General features: G+C 38.6%; 2 protein-coding genes across 2 annotated transcripts; both read right to left on the bottom strand.

Moving 5' to 3' along the window:
* Positions 1-3,435: 3,435 nt before the first annotated feature.
* Positions 3,436-5,279, bottom strand: LOC130739598 (aspartyl protease family protein 2). Its single transcript, XM_057591932.1, has one exon. The coding sequence runs from the start codon at positions 5,137-5,139 to the stop codon at positions 3,823-3,825; it is 1,317 nt and encodes a 438-aa protein (XP_057447915.1). The 5' UTR covers positions 5,140-5,279; the 3' UTR covers positions 3,436-3,822.
* A 1,040-nt stretch (positions 5,280-6,319) lies between these two features.
* LOC130739599 (uncharacterized) lies at positions 6,320-9,863 on the bottom strand. The gene is made up of 7 exons (XM_057591933.1): positions 9,661-9,863; positions 9,179-9,241; positions 9,013-9,092; positions 8,114-8,222; positions 7,701-7,860; positions 7,231-7,394; positions 6,320-6,871 (listed from the first exon to the last, which is right to left on the bottom strand). Exons 1-7 carry the CDS (start codon positions 9,661-9,663, stop codon positions 6,518-6,520), a joined length of 933 nt encoding a protein of 310 aa, XP_057447916.1. The 5' UTR covers positions 9,664-9,863; the 3' UTR covers positions 6,320-6,517.
* Positions 9,864-16,342: the final 6,479 nt, after the last annotated feature.

Raw genomic sequence — 16,342 nt, forward strand, 5'->3', positions numbered from 1 at the left:
GAATTTGAAAGAACAATACTCTAAATGTTTTACAATCAATTCTGATTAAAAATATTCAACTTTTAGCGACGCTCAATTCACTTCCTAGATGGAAAAATCCTTAATATGTAGGTTCAAATCTTATATAAATATCTAACATCCATAACTTCATCCATCATCTCCTCATAGCAGACGAGACAAGAATGCCTTAAGAAGCTAAGTTATAATTATGAAGCGAGAGTAGAGGAATAACTTGATTATCTATAGCAAATCAATGCACGTCATATATAGGATAGTCATAATTTGCCTACTGATGGTACAGAATAAAAAATTAAAGGCTTCCTGTGTATCCATGGAGTTAAGGAAAGAAAGAACATGCAACATATGGTTGAGCAGTACACGAAATTAGGTACCACTTCAATGGATTGAAATGTTTGCCTGACCCCAAAGCTATATACAACTGTTGCTGGTCCCCTGATTCCAAACAAAGTAAGAACATTTACAACTATACACATCATGACCAAACTAGCTGGAATGCCAACCATTTCATTTATTCATCACTTCAAAGTTCAAACCTTTTCTGGAAAAATGTATCAACGGTTGAAAGGATAAAAGGGTATAAATTATAATCGGAGTTACAGATATTTGTTTTTCTTCATATGGATTTTAATTATATCCAACACTACTCTTGTGACATTATGCCATTTATTCAAGAATTTAACAATTTTCATTGGCAAATATTTGTTCATTCAATGAAATATAAGTTAACACTTATTTTCAACAAAACAAAAAAATTTAACACTTAAATTATATGAAGTGTCTTATGACAGCTAAAGAAGTAAAGTAACTCTAGGATAGAAGCTAAGCTTTGTAAGGTTTATCTTTCTATATAGAAGGTTTATTATGTTTTGATTAAGTCAATATGAGACTTCTAACACCCGGCCCCTCAGTCCCTCACGTCTAAAGCTGGAATACCATCTTAGAATTTGGGTTACACATAACTAAATCCAAAAGTTAGCTTAAAGATGATGACTATTTTCTGAAATATAAGGGTTATCTTGATAAGATATATTAGTCAAGGCTTATAAGTGAGTTTTCAAACTGAGCCATGTTTTTATCAATTAGAAGAGAAATTTGAAGGGATTTTCTAACTTACTAACAACTAACCACTAACATTTGCTTATAAAAAAAAATCAATCAATTAGAAAATGACTATAATTAAAATGTGTGATAGGAGATTGAAAAATATCAAAAATCCCAAAAAGTTACATATTAAAGTACTTCTGGTAACAAGTATTATACATGCAATTATTTTTGTGCAGATTGAATGAGCAGTGTGTTGTTGGACTTGGATCTATGTGATTTGTTTTGTGGCCCTGTCTTATAGTAGTGGTGGGAGTAAGTAAGGGTTAGAGACAGAGAGGAGTGTTGTGGAGACTGGAGGACAGAGTTCACATGTGAGAGGAGTAAGTGAAGGAGAAGCTTTGCTCCTATCTCGACAGCTGGATCTGCAAATCACACTACATGGCTGCAATCACTCACTCACATACATATTTCTTCTCTCATCCATATCACACACACTCACACACACTTATCCCACATATAATGTGAGCTTTAACTTTTATTAAATAGGCCACCATTTATGTTCTTTGAATCTACAATCACCCTTTCATCTCAGCATGCTTTGGGGGGCCCCTTTTTGTGTCCCACATGTTGTGGTGATGAATGCACCAGATCCTACCTGGTTTGATCCAATCGTGTCCCTAAGTACTATCAGGTTTTGCTACTCATGCCTGCACTTTTGCTCGTATGCATCACATGACAGTATAAGATATTGAAGGCCTATAGTGGATTTTACTTTAACAGAACTTTTACACTGCCAATTTGGATGCCCCACCTTCCCTTCCATTTTCTCCTTATGCATGATCTTTACAGTTTATTTAAAAACTTAATTTGCTGAGGAAGATTGTCATCATCAGAAAAATATAGAGATAGATATTGTGGCATCACCAGTAGGGAGCAAGGGCCAGGCTACTAGGGACAGCATTACATTGATGGGATAACAGAATGTTGCCCCAAGTGTCTCATTATCTTCATTCTTTCACAAAAAGAATCTTATAACCATCACTATTCATCAATCAATTATTAACTTTGCTACCAATAGTAAAATTAAGGCTTAAATAAGTTTTTCGTCCCTAACCTTTACGAAATGCTTGGTATTGGTCCCTCGCCGGAGTAAAGGTGGGTTTTAGTCTCTAACCTTTGTCAAAAGGTTTGGTTTTGGTCCCTCCGGAACTCTGAATCAACGCCGGAGCTCCGGTGGCCCATGTGGCATGGCCACGTCAGTTTAATGAGGCCAGGTGGAATTTTTGTTTTTTAAATAACTCATAACTTTTTTTTAGAAAAGTAATTTATTTTCTCTTTAAAGTTAATGAATAAATAATGTAACCAAGGACATTCTTGAGTTTGTTTTGAACACTTAAAACCCTTAAATCCCATAATTTAAATTAATTCTTTCAACTAAACCATCAAACTTAAATCCCAAATTAAATATTCAGGATCTTCAACATCATATCCTCAAATCCAGAAAAACAAATCTCAAACCCAGAAAATTTCTTTGTTCAGATGCAGATTCTAAGATGAAAGAGGGATATTGTGCCCTCTTCTCAAACCAGATCGAGGGGGGCGATTGATGGGGAAAACAGAGGGCGAAATAGAGTGTGGTCCAACGCATGAACAACGCCAGGTCCGGTGGCCCACGATGGCGATGGCGGTATTCGCGACACGACGAGGCTGAGCTTGCGGCGGCGGTGAGTGTTTTGAGGCCATTTTGGTTTCGTGTTGTTTGATTTTTCTAGGATGTGATTTTTAAGGTTGTGGTTTCTGGGTTTGGGGGGGGGGGGGTTCTCGATGTGCTGAAGGAAAGCTCGGGAGAAGAAAAAGAAGCTTAGATTGTTCGAGAGATGAAAGAAAACGCTTTATGATCGCTTCTGGAAAAAAAAATTCATTGTGGAATAAGATCAAGTTTTTGAATCTCTATCCTCTGTGTTGTTGAAGGGTTGCTGCAAAAAGAGGGCAAGAAACCGTGAGGTTGGAGCAGGACTGTTCTTCCAATCTTCCTCTTCAATTTTGTGTTTATAATTTCTTTTTTAAAATTAATTAGGTTTTTTTAATTATAAAAAAAAAACAAATTTCATGTCAGTTTAATAATCCCACGTGGTCATGCCACATGGGCCACCGGAGCTCCGACGTTGACCCAAAACTCCGGAGGGATCAAAACCAAATCTTTTGACAAAGGTTAGGGACTAAAACCCATCTTTACTCCGGCGAGGGACCAAAACCATACATATGGTAAAGGTTAGGGACCAAAAACTTATTTAAGCCTAAAATTAACATGATATTTCAAGCCTACAAATTAACATGATATTCATCCTAAAATAATAACATGCAGTAAAATCAAAAGATTAATCACATCAAATTTATTGGCTAAAAATTCCTCATAAACTAACAAGCAATTCATTGTTTCCTTGTTCAATTGTACAAAGTACATGTGATCATTACTGTAAATGAATGATTCCTTGATGAGAAAATAAGACAAACTTGAAATAACTTATAGTTATTTACAACATAGCTCCACCACCATGTCATTTTCTCTTCCCCTCTGGGCTACACTACAACACATCACAAAATTCAGAAAAAAAAATAAAAACCAAAAAAATGTTTTATAAAAATACATTGCAATAGTAACATTTTTCCACCCACATTTCCTCCATAATGATCCAAACCAACCAAAATGCCCTCCAAAAAATGTTGCAATAGCAAAAATAAAACCGGTTCGGGTTTTCAACGAACCGCACACCCGCGTCGCGAGAATCCGACCCGAGACCTGTCCACTTCAAATTGAAACAAGTAACCTTGTTGCATAAGATTCCCTATAACCGAAAACCCGGAACCCGGTTTCGCGGGTTGGATCGCCAAACACTTGACCCGATCCGCCACCTCAATGAAATAGTTCCTCGCCGGCGGCGACAACACCGATTTCCCGGCAAGACCAATCCTCAGCTTCGGGAACTTCACCCTAGCCACGCCGGAGACATTCACGCAGAGGTCGAACGCCAGGGAAGGATCCTCCACCGCCGGAAGCCTCACGCGCCGCCGAAACGCGGCCAGGATCTGCCGGTAAGCTGGCTCAGCTAAGAAAGTCAGCGTGGTGCCGGAGTCCACGACGGTGCCGCCGTTACCCTGGTCGTCGATTTCCCAAACGGAAGCGGTTATCGGTAGTTTTACGCCGTCGACGGTTACATCTTCGATGGCAATATAGTAAAAAGTGGGAGAGAGAGGGTTGTTTAGCAACGGAGTGTAACTTAGCTTCTGCGAAACGACGTCGCCGATGGTGAGGTAACTCTTCGGAGGCGGTGATATGGTGTAGTCGAGTAGACAGTAAGAGAAGCTGTTCCCGAATCTTCGACCCAGTTGAGAGATGAATGATATGGGCCCACGGCCCAAGCCCATTACTCCTTGCGCGCCGTTGAAGCTTGCTCCGGTTACGCTCGGGCCGGAGATCCGAAACCCGCACCCGAAGTTCAGATTCTTCAATTTCACTTCCTTGCCGGAGCTCGTGTTGAACGTCGTCGTTTCCTTTGAGAAGAGACCGGCGGTTAGGGAACCGTCGGCGTAGGAGTATTCGTAGTGGCAGGAGCGGGTGTGGTTGTTGCAGGGCGGGGCGGTTTTCGGGTGAGGGAGGAGGCGGCAGGAGGTGGCGGAGCAGTGGTGGTTGGAGAAGGTTTTGGAGTGGCGGGCGAGGAATGCGGATCCGGGTGGGTGGTTGGAGCAGTTTCTGCAGGCGGAGCATTTGACCCAGACGATGTCGCTGCCGGTGTCGGCGACGAGGAGGAGGCGTTGCGGTGGGGAGCCGATTCGGAGGTCGGCGAAGTACTGGCCGGCGCCGGTGAAGGCGCCGGAGACGAGGGGGGACTTGATGTTGCTGGGGTGGTGGTGGTGGTGGGTGTTGAGGCGTTGGATGTCGGCGGCGAGAAGGTGAGATGGTGAAGATAGTGGGTTTCTCTTTACTAATGGGAGCTTGAGGTATTCCTCTGTGGAGCTGCGGAAGTTGAAGAAGAAGATGAGAATGAGGAGAGTGAGAGAGGGGTGTGACGCCATTGTTGAAGGTGGCGAAGGAGAATGAAGTGGAAAACTGAAAGAGAGAGTGTTGATGGTGAAGAAGTGATGATGAAAGAGATGATGATTGATGCTACGCGTTTTGATGTTTGTTTGTTGAGGACTGAGGAGGATGCAACTTACTTTTTATTATACACACTTGTTATTTATGTGGGTGTAATTGTTTTTTTCTTGCTCGGTATAGTCGACATTAGTGATTAATCTTTAAGAATGATTATTTTAGAACTGACGTTATTATAATAAACGCATTAATCAGTTAATAACTTCACGTTCCGACAGTAATTAGGTAAATAAACGACAAAAATGCACAGAAAATACTCAAAACAATATTTGTATTTATATGCATTTTCACTTGGGGTTTAAGAAAGATGAATGAGGTCATTGAAATATCAAGAAAAATAAAATAACTAGTACGTGAGCTTTGTGATCGCAAGCACCAGTCGGTTATTTAATTTATTTATTTTTTTTGATAGGCTGTCGGTTATTTAATTTGACATCTATACAGTAAGAAGAGAACGGTGGATGGATAAAAAAAAAGAGCAGCAACATATTTACTGTTTTACTAAAAAAATTGTTGTTTATAGAGCACTATACTACTATCACTTTCTAAAAAATTGGTGATTTTGAGGTGTTTAATTTGTCATTGGATACCTAGGTTACACACGCTCCAACGTGATTAAGATTCTAAGTACTTGTTTAATCTTTTTGTCTTTAGGGCACGGGAGTTATGTCTCTGTTGTTTTTAATTAAGCTTAAGCTAATCTAAATAGGACTAACATGGTGGCATCTTTTGTATTGTTCAACCATAATCATAATCAGATTTTCAAGTTTTTTTGCACTCTATTTCATTGTTATTACAATTTTTAATATTAGGTTTGATCAAAGATTGTTTAGCAAACATACTTTTTTCCGATTAGAGAGATTTAAGTTAACAGCGTTTATTTTTTTCCCAGTTTTACTTTTAAAATGAACCCTGAGGAATATACACTACGAAGCTTTGTCAACCCTTAGCAACGGTAACTGGCACAGATATTAGCCTCACTCTATTCTGGAGCGACAGAAAATGAAACATCAAAGCAGGGGCCACCCAAATCAGATGCTATGTTACAGTCCTGGAATTTTTGGACCACAAATTAAACTATTGCTTCAATAAGACAGTGGATGTATAAATTTATGAGTGTGTAATCATTTAATTTTTCTCATCATAAAAAAACAGATTACAACCATAAAAGGTTCATTTTCACAGAATACATAACACATAGTAATCACAAAGCAACTTCTATGTACAAGCTTCAATGCCAACAAAGTCGAAATAACCGGTGCTAAACCAACTTCACAGACATGTTTCAGCAGTCTACTTCTAACGTCTTACGGTCATTGAAGCTCCTTTTTGCCTGCTTGAAGGAATAGTACCCTGAGACCATGATGATGGCTTAAGTCCACCGGTTAGAAGACTGGATGCCGCAGTTGCAGATATTTTTCTTCTTTTAGACTCCAGTTCTAGCCTTCTCTTATCAGACGTGGAAGAACTAGAAGGGAAGATGGATGCGGAATTGATTAATGCCCGTTTATCCTTCCGATTCTTGTCAAACTTGGTTAAAAACTTCACTTGTTTTGCAGTAGCTGCATCTTGTTCTGTAGCAGGAAGTAGTCGTATGCCAAGGCCCCTTTTCCTGGAAGCAGTCTCTTCTTCAGCAACTCTTTTCTTTTGACTCTGAGAAAATGGAAACGAATTAGACCTTCTTTACAGCAATGGACAGATAGGAATGGAAAAGGAACATAAAATCCTCAAAGGTGCATTATCGAAAAGCAAAAGAAAAATAAACTAGAACATATAATATTAGATAAGTAACTGATAGAAATGGACCCGAAATAGGATGAACAGATAGGTTCTAAGTTCTAACTAACTGTTGATACAAATGTCATCTTATTTTGTCTGGCTTATTGAACTAACTGCTAATATTTGAAACGGCTCTAAGTTCTAACTAACTGTTGATACAAATGTCATCTTATTTTGTCTGGCTTATTGAACTAACTGCTAATATTTGGGCTAACTATATAACAGTAACATACTCTAAGTTGGGCCCGGAGAGACTTATTGAGAGCATAGTCATCTGAGTGCCTGGTATCAGATAGCCGCTGGAGACGCACAAGCACTGGTTCAGCTTCCTTCTTTTTTTTCAAATCTTCTTCTCCATGTTCAAGGCGGTAAAATGGATCTGCAAGCAAACTCCTCTCTAAAACCAAACAAAAAAATAGTTAAGATGAAGTTAGTTAGCTAGCATCAACAATAGCAGTTGCATATCAGTTGCTACACTTGATCAAAGGCTAAAGGAAGATTTGAGAAGACAATAAACTTAATTCATAGATAATAGTCATTGGACCCTAGGATCTTATAGCATGCTCCCCCAGCTGCCTTTTAAAACAAAGGCAGGTTCAACAACCTATTTGAGCCAGTTGGAGGAAGCCTGCAGGTAATTATTAAAGAAGAAAATACTAAACCTGCAAAATTTTCTCACTAATACTGTGATAATAATACATACCTTCATTGGTAGCTAATTCCAAAACTTCTGCATCCTCAACATCATAATCTTCAGTTTTTTTCTGGGCTCCACTGATAATGACATATTCACAGTTCTTAGGATCAGTCTGAATGACAATCTCATGTCTACAGCATGCAGACTTCATGGTAAAGCTCCATATCTGAAGAAACAAATAAACATTTAAGGAAATACCAAGACGAAGTAGTGCAACATGAAAGCAATAAGGAATAAAGGCATTATACTCCCAAATAACACAGGCAAAGTAAACAAAATATAAGTGTTTGCATGGATTTGCCGGAGCATTTAGGCCTTATTTCAAGGTTACAAGGTATGCCATTCAATTGCAAAACAATAATAATAATGCCACTGTAAAAATAATTAACATTCAGCATTTGCAGTCGACATCAGCATACCTTCGTTGAGTAATAATTTCCAACTTGTTTTTTCTCTGCATTGAACCGGACACCCTTTCCAATCATTGAATTGCATCCTCCACACCATATGTTGAAAGGCATCTCAAACCTGACAGCAGTGTAATTATGTATCAGGGAATTTAAGGATAAAGCAAAAACAATTTCAACGTGTTATCTTAAGCAAACCATTTCAATCTAAGCTTGTGGGAATGAGAACATGGAAGACAACTTTTTTCCACCTAGTGTATACATCATTTTGGGTATCTTAGAATATACAAAGAACAGCAACCAAAGCATTTTCTGACTAGATAATGTCTGAATAAAATGACATCATTGTGTTTTATCTAAAGCCAAATCTTTGGAGTTGATCAAATGGGGGACAGTCTAATAACTAGACATAAAGGAAGACCCAGAAAAACTGAGTAAAACCATTTAAAAGATTTAGATCTAAATGACTTCTTTGAAGGTGTTCTTTTACTGAACATGATGACATCGTTTGATAGCTGAGCCTAATTAGTGAGAAAAAGCTATTGTTATTGCTGATGTATAGACATCAGCTATTATGAAAGCAAGCACTTAGTTAAACAAGCAAATAATAAATCAGCAAGAACAGGTTCCAGGCTACAGCTGTTCAGCAAGTAAATCTTAAGAATAAGAATAATGGATCCTTAAAATTCATAAGTGATCATTAGAAATTAAGAATATGATCATTAGTCATAACACCAAGATACTTCACTTTTCAATGTTCATACATCTGAAAGTTTACATGCATATCCAACATACGGAACATACATCAATCACTAACCTAATACATGATATATATTGATACTGGGGACCTATGGTCAAAAAATGATGACAGTTACATTATTTACTATAGCGACTGTCAGTAGATTGATTACCTTATGATCAGGATACCCTGATCTAATTTCCTCGCCCTCTCCCGCAAAGCATGTTGGCCATGAAAATTGTTCAGTGAACCCTGAAAAGGAGGAAAAGGATGAGTCAGCCGATACACTAAAAAATTCTCAGCTAAATTAGAAGTTAACGACTGTAACGCAACCATACCTGACTGGGGTCCCATTCTGGGGGATAGTAAAAGTTGTCCGCTCTCGCAGCCGCAAGCGAAGACTGTAGAAATACAAAGAGAGAATTTCGATCAGTATACGGGGAAATTAACTAACAGATACAATTACATTACAAGCAGCAAGAAAAGAATCACAGGAAGCCACAACTAAGCAGTTTAGCCTTACAAATTACAACATTAAGTAGAGAATCCTCTAACACAATGATAACTTGATAGTTAATAATACATAGTATAAAACATATACATATCAGATACAACAATCTCTCAAACACAAAAACAAAACAAAACCCCTTTGTTTCAATCATAACAGGAACAACAAACGATTCCTATGATCTTTACTAGAGCAATACATCATCAAACAATTTGAATCAACGAGGAAATTGAAATTGAAACGAAGAACCCTAATCACAATCGTGTGATCAAACATGGCAATAAAGTAAAGTGAAATAAGAACGATTCGCACCATTGTTGATTATCCTGTTGAAAAATTGATAAGCTTTTTGCTGCAAATTCTACAATTCTTCTTCACCGGTTTTGAGATTCTGAATCGCGAAGAAAAGCGATGTATGAAGCTTTTGTGGTGGAAGGGGTTTCGATGAATCTTCCGGGTCGGTCTAATTGACTCGGGTGCTGAGTTTTTTTTTTTTTTTTTATAAAAGATCAACCAACTTGTCGGCCTATCTACAAGTTGGTTACTTATCACTAATCCTAATAAATCGGTTTAATATACTCACTCCGTTTCAATATAAGTATTCACTTAGAGAATATGCACACATGTTAAGAAATGCAATCAATTTGGTTAACTTTTTAAAACAAATAATTTGTTTCTCTATTTTACCTTTTATAATGTATTTTTATCTCTCATCATTTATTATTCTCATTGGGGCATTATATGTAAAAACACCAATTGATGGAGTGGGAATCATCTGTCTCAGCCTTCTGTCCTAAACCCTGTCTCACCAATTAGAAATTGACAACTCATTTAAAAATTCCAACTCATCACTTCTCTTCACTTAACGGCGTCAGCAGAAACGTTTGCACCACCGTCTTTCCCCTGCCGTAGCCTCCTTCGGCGGGATCCCCACCTCCCCCTCTCCTCCGCTACCACCCCCCTCCCCCACACTTTCTACATCCACAGCCTCACCTCCCTCCCCTTTCGGCGCCAAGATCCCCACCATCCTCCCCGGCCACTCACTCACTGTTACCACCATTGGCTCTCCGTGAACTACATCACCATCAATCCTTCCCCTGTCTTCGACGATGGTCGCCTCATCATCTTGCAGATCGAGAGCTTCTTCAATCCCTATTTCGAACTTCCCTTCATGACCCATCGCGAGACCAATCGCGACAGCCGCGCCGTAAATTCCAGTCCCAACGAACAAGATCGAGAGGGTGCTCTGTCATGGCATCGCTCCTCTATCCTTCGGAGCCACCTCATGCCTTGCAGGATCTCGTGAATTAGACCCAACAGTGATTGGTTTCTAGGATTTATTTTTGGAGGAAGAAGACAGCGGCAATGAGATCTGGCTTCAACAAATTTTTAGACTCCTTTTCATTTGAGCATCATCTTCAAATTTTTCTGATTGAATTTTCATTATCTCTCCCTTCACGTTGCTCTTCCTTCTCTCACAGCTTCCATGTCTGTGCTCAGCGATGGAGGAGTATGACTGTATGAGGCAGATGATTTCACAGGTAATGAAGGACGGTGGGGGCGTTGAAGATTTGGAGATGGAGAGAGGGAAACGTAATAGTGGGTCTGTGATAACGGGGTTAGATGAATGAGAGTGATGATGTGGAATTTTAATTGAGTTGTCAATTTTTAACTGGTGAGACAGGGTTGATGACAGAGAGTTGAGACAGAGGATTTGCACTCCAATTGATGTCACATTGGAATTCTAAGTTTTTTTTTTTTTGCTACATCGGAAAACTATTGGAATTCTAAACTGATAGTTATTGTGAAACAATTTTTTTTTCTAAGTTCAAAAAAAAAAATTCTCTCTAAGTGGACAATTATTATTGTAAGACCCAAGTTTTTAAGTTTAGAATAAGTGAATAAAATTCCTATTTGCGATTAGGTTTGATGTATCGTGAAGGGAAACCTGAACAAGAGTTTATTGAATGGAATAAATTTATGAAGGAGAAAGTTCAGGAAAAGTCTAAGGATTGTATCAAAATCGATAAAAGTTATAGCACGACTAATATTCGTTTAAACCTAGGGCAAGAACACTAGTAAATAGCTAATTTACACTTAAAGACACGATGGAAACTAATTCCAAAAATCTTCAGAGAAATGTTAGAACTTCTCTTACTCCATCTATAACAAGCGTTTCGATGCGAAACCCTAGAATGTACGAACGTCCGATTCCAATCCTCGAAAGTTTGCCGAAACTAAAACCCTGATAGTTCAAGAAACCTAAAATCAACCGACGATGAAGACTTTTTCTATTCGGAGCTTCAAATGAAGATTCCACACGCGTGCACCCATTTCTCCTGATGTTTCCAATCTTTCTTCAGAAGGAAGTTTTCTCTTCCGACATCCACTGCAAAAAGTAGTTTTTTCGGGTAAAATAGATTTACACCGATTTTGGATCGTTAGATTTAATTCCAAGAAACCTGTTTTGAGTTCTGGAATTTTGTCGCCGGAACCTATCTTAGAATTCCCCGAGGAATACGTAGGAAAAATCGGAATCGCGAAATTTTCATTTTTCCGCATTTTCCAAAACCTATAAATAGCAAGAAAATGAAAAATTTTCAAAACCTTCACCATTTTCACCCACCAAACCCGCGAGCTTCAAGGAGAGAAAGGGAGAAGTGATTTTCGCCGTTTCTTGCCTGATCGTTGCACCGTTCGTTGCTACGCGTAGACCTCGAGGTATAGATGCTATTCCTTACTTCTGATCGTTAATTCTGTCGCTTTTCTCTATGTCTTTCTGTGCTCAAAGTTTTGAGCTTTTTGTAAAACTGTCCAAATAACTTGATTTTAGTGTCTAAACATATTCCCTACGTGCCCAAGAGTACTTCTAGCGGATTACATTTTGCCGAATGTCGCCGAAATGCCGCCGAATTCCAATTATGCTTGAAAAACCCATTTTGAGGCAAAGTTTCGTTCTTTCGGTTTAAAACTCTCGACTTAGCTTAGCGCTAGTAGGATTAGTTGTCATAAACGTCGTTGGTAACGTCCCCATCCAATTTGTTTTTCGAAATTCCAATTTTGAAATTCTGAGCTAAAAATATTGACCAAAATACCCCTGCGACAGTTTTCGATCCGATAATTTTTCCGAGTTTAGATTCACCTTAGTTACGACTAATAATAGCCTAGGAACCAAGTTTGATTGAAGAAAAGTCGGCTCACACAATTAAAGTGTGTGGCCGTGAGCACCCTAGGGGAGGAAGAAAATTTCTTTTTCGAAAACTCGTTCTATCGCGCTAGATTATCGTACCTCGGAGTATGTGCTACTTCGTGTAACCTTAGTGAGTATGGATTGCTGAGTTTCTGACTGATTATGATGGAATTCTGTGGTTTTTGCTCTAAGGTTCATTTGAGGAGTTTCAAGGAGAAAAAGGCATAGAGTGTGAAGGAACGTTTGAGGAGAACGCTGGAAGAACTACATGTGAGGGCAACTTACCTTACTACCTAATGCTCTAGGTGTCGACGAATTCGACTTGATTTATTGTTTATGCACTTGATTGTGATTGACTGGGAAATGTTTTCTGAGGCTTCGGCTGACAATGATGATTATTCACCTCTGGATTGTTTTTGAGATTGATTCACATGCTATGTGCTAAGTGGTTAATCTAGGATGTGTTGATATTGATCTATATGCTAAGTGCTACATGGTTAATCTAGGATGTGTTGATATATGTGCCATGACTGTTGGATTGTGCTATTTCGACTATGTAATTACACGTATATCAAATGTGCTTCAGAGTGAGGATAACAGGCATGTTATGCCAAAATGTTTATGAGATTTTTAGAGAGTTTGACGGGACGAACGGAGATTCGGGCCTCGTTATTGTTTTAGTGGATAGAGACATTCTCTGGGAGTTATTTGGGACTATGGGATCTTTGAAACTCATAAGGTTTGCGATAAGACTAAATGGAAACTATTTTACAAGGAAAATTCATAAGACATTAAACAACCTCTGAACCTTTAAATAATGATAACAATCTCAAATGAAAGCTTAGGGTTTGAATCTTAGTTTTGGAAAATGAGAAGTGTCGTCGAGTCCAAGTGTTGAGGAAAACTAATAAGTTTGGAGTATGTTGATACTCTTTTGCTCGAGGAGCAGTTTTGTTGTTGGGCTATCTAAAAGATAAGCCGGGAAACGGGTAGTTTCCGAGTATGTTGATACTCTTTGCTCGCTGAACAGTTTTGATCATCAGATGGAGATGAGTCGGATGATTTGAGGAATCATCATGAGATACAGTTTATGCCTTCGGGTACAGTTTATGCCTTCGGATAATTCGGGCATCGACGGGGGATATGATCGACCGTAAGGTTAGGATCGACCTGTTGATTGTCAGGCATAGCAGAGGGAAAAGTCGACACGCAGGGTTAGGACTGATCCGGCTATGTCAAGGTTGTAAGTGACACTTGAGGGTTATGGTCGACACAATGCCAGTGTTAGGACCGACTCGATCGTGCCCAGCCTACTTCTTCCTGAACCTTTTGAATTGATGTTGCATTGACATATCATGCACTCTAATTATATTTGTTGAGATTTTGATGATTTGATGTTGATAAACATCGTTATGTGTTTTGATGATTGAATTGTATTAAAGATTTGATAACATGCTATGCATAAACCTTAGGGTAGACAATGCAGAACTTATATGTATACATACAACATATATATATATATATATATATATATATATATATATATATATATATATATATATATACCCCTTACTCTTTACCGGTTGTCTTGTATTCTCCTATACCATATTCCGTAAGTTGACCCTTGCGCGTGCTACCTGTGTTTGGGGGGCTATGTATGCCCTTTTTGTCAGATGTCGTTGACGGATTGTTTCGTGATGCTTCATCGTTCGGGGAAGACCCGGAGCGAAATGACTACTACTGAGCCTTCGACGTGGACCCGGACTTCATGCAGGATCGGATGAGGGTCGATGTTAGGGATGTAGTATATCGGGTTTCGTTGTCATAGCTCTGATTTTCATTTCTTATTTTGGGGCAGGGTAGGTCCCCGACTATTAGCTTTTTGTGTGGTTCTCTTCCATGAGGATCACAGGGAGTTTGTCGGATGTAGGAGGTCCTTTGGAGGCCGTTTTGGGCTGACTTACTTTCTTGGAGGACTGTATTTATAAAACTTATGACTCTGGCTATGGGTCGCACTTTTTTACTGTTGGGCAATACTTTTAGTTACTTGATGTTACTTCCCGTCACTTGAGGGCACTCGTGATGATGTTTTTTAGTTGCAGCGAGGGTTGTACTTATATCGTATGTTAGTCGCTGTTAATCGCGATTGGGTTGAGTCTTTATTTTCGACAAGTCTTTTTATTTAGGCTTAATACATCAGAAGGCCCCTGTAATTGTAAAGGGAATCAGTTCCAGGGCCTGAAAATTTTTCGCATCAAATTGGGTCCCTAAGAAATTTTTTTTAATTCAATTAAGGCCAAATCTCAATTTTATCCCAGTCATCAATTCCATGTGGCTTTTATAATTATTTTTAATTAAAAAAATTATTTTTAATTCCAACTCAATAATTTAATCAGAATAAAAATTTAAAAACTTAATAAATTAGGGTTACTTATCTAATCCATAAATTAAACCCTTCACCCAAAAACAACAAACTCAACCCAGAAATTATCAACAACAAACCCAACCAGTATCAAACTGAGGATGAATTCAGAATTTTAGGAGAGGAAGAAGAATTCAAATTATCAAACTCTAAACAAGCAACAACAACACTTATCAAACACAAGATGACAAAGTTCGATCTTGTCCAGATCCACCAAGTTCAATCTCAGATTCAACCCTAAAATTGATAAACTTGATCCACTTGGTAAATTGCTTCCAAACCCCATAACCACCATGTGCCACAACTCTGTTTCTTCCAATTTCAACTCCACCGGCATCTATCATCAAAATTTCCATTACCCCCAAACAGAACCTATATCTAAACCACCACAGCACATTCAAACCCAGTAGAATCAAATCAAAACAAAAAAAGAATTGAACCCACAACCAGAACTTGCAGAGAGGAAGAAGGGAGAGCAGAGTAGAGCATGAGAGGAAGAAGGAAGAACCACCACATAAGGGATAAGGGGTTCGCAGAGAGAGATATGGAGGTGTGGGTTTTGATGGGGTAACCCAGAACCGAAAATCCCAAAATCCCAAAATCCCCACCCCACCCCCAAAACCAAATATCCCAAAATCCAACAAAGGGGAAGAAGAAATGGAGAACGAAAAATCAGATCTGTACAGGAAAAGTGAAAAGATTCAAGCTTTAAGGAGAATGGTGAGTGGGGGTGAAGAGAAAACCCAGCAAACCGGAAATGAAGATGCACCCAAGTCAAGATCTGGAGTCGGCCTCCCTCTCTCATTCCCATTCTGGATCCCTCCGTAACCAATTTGGCCACTGAAACCATCGGAAAGAAGAGAGCGAGTTACAACAGGAGGAAAGAGTAGTGGGTTGTTGAAGATGAGAGTGGGAATGAAGAAGGTGTTGAGGAAGGTGGTTGGGAGGTTGGGGATGAATTCATAATTTTAGGGTTTTTAATTTTGTGTTGTGTTTAATTAGATCAGATTAGTAAATTAGTAAATTTTTAAAAAATAAGTTTTCTGGTTAAATAATAGAGTTGGAATTAAAAATATTTTTTAATTATTTTTTAAATTAAAAAATAATAATAAAAGCCACGTGGAAATGATGACTGGGATAAAATTGAGAGCTGGCACACTTTGGCCTTAATTGAATTAAAAAAAAATTTATAGGGACCCAATTTGATGCAAAAATTTTCTAGGCCCTAGATTTGATTCCCTTTACAATTACAGGGGCCTTCTGATGTATTAAGCCTTTTATTTAAACAAAATGAAAAAAAAATTATACATGATTTTCCCCTTTATTTGATTTTTGGTTACTAAAGTGACGCCACCGAAATCGGGGTGTTACATTGGTGCCTG

This window comes from Lotus japonicus, chromosome 2, assembly GCF_012489685.1.
Source record: "Lotus japonicus ecotype B-129 chromosome 2, LjGifu_v1.2".
NCBI lineage: Eukaryota > Viridiplantae > Streptophyta > Magnoliopsida > Fabales > Fabaceae > Lotus > Lotus japonicus.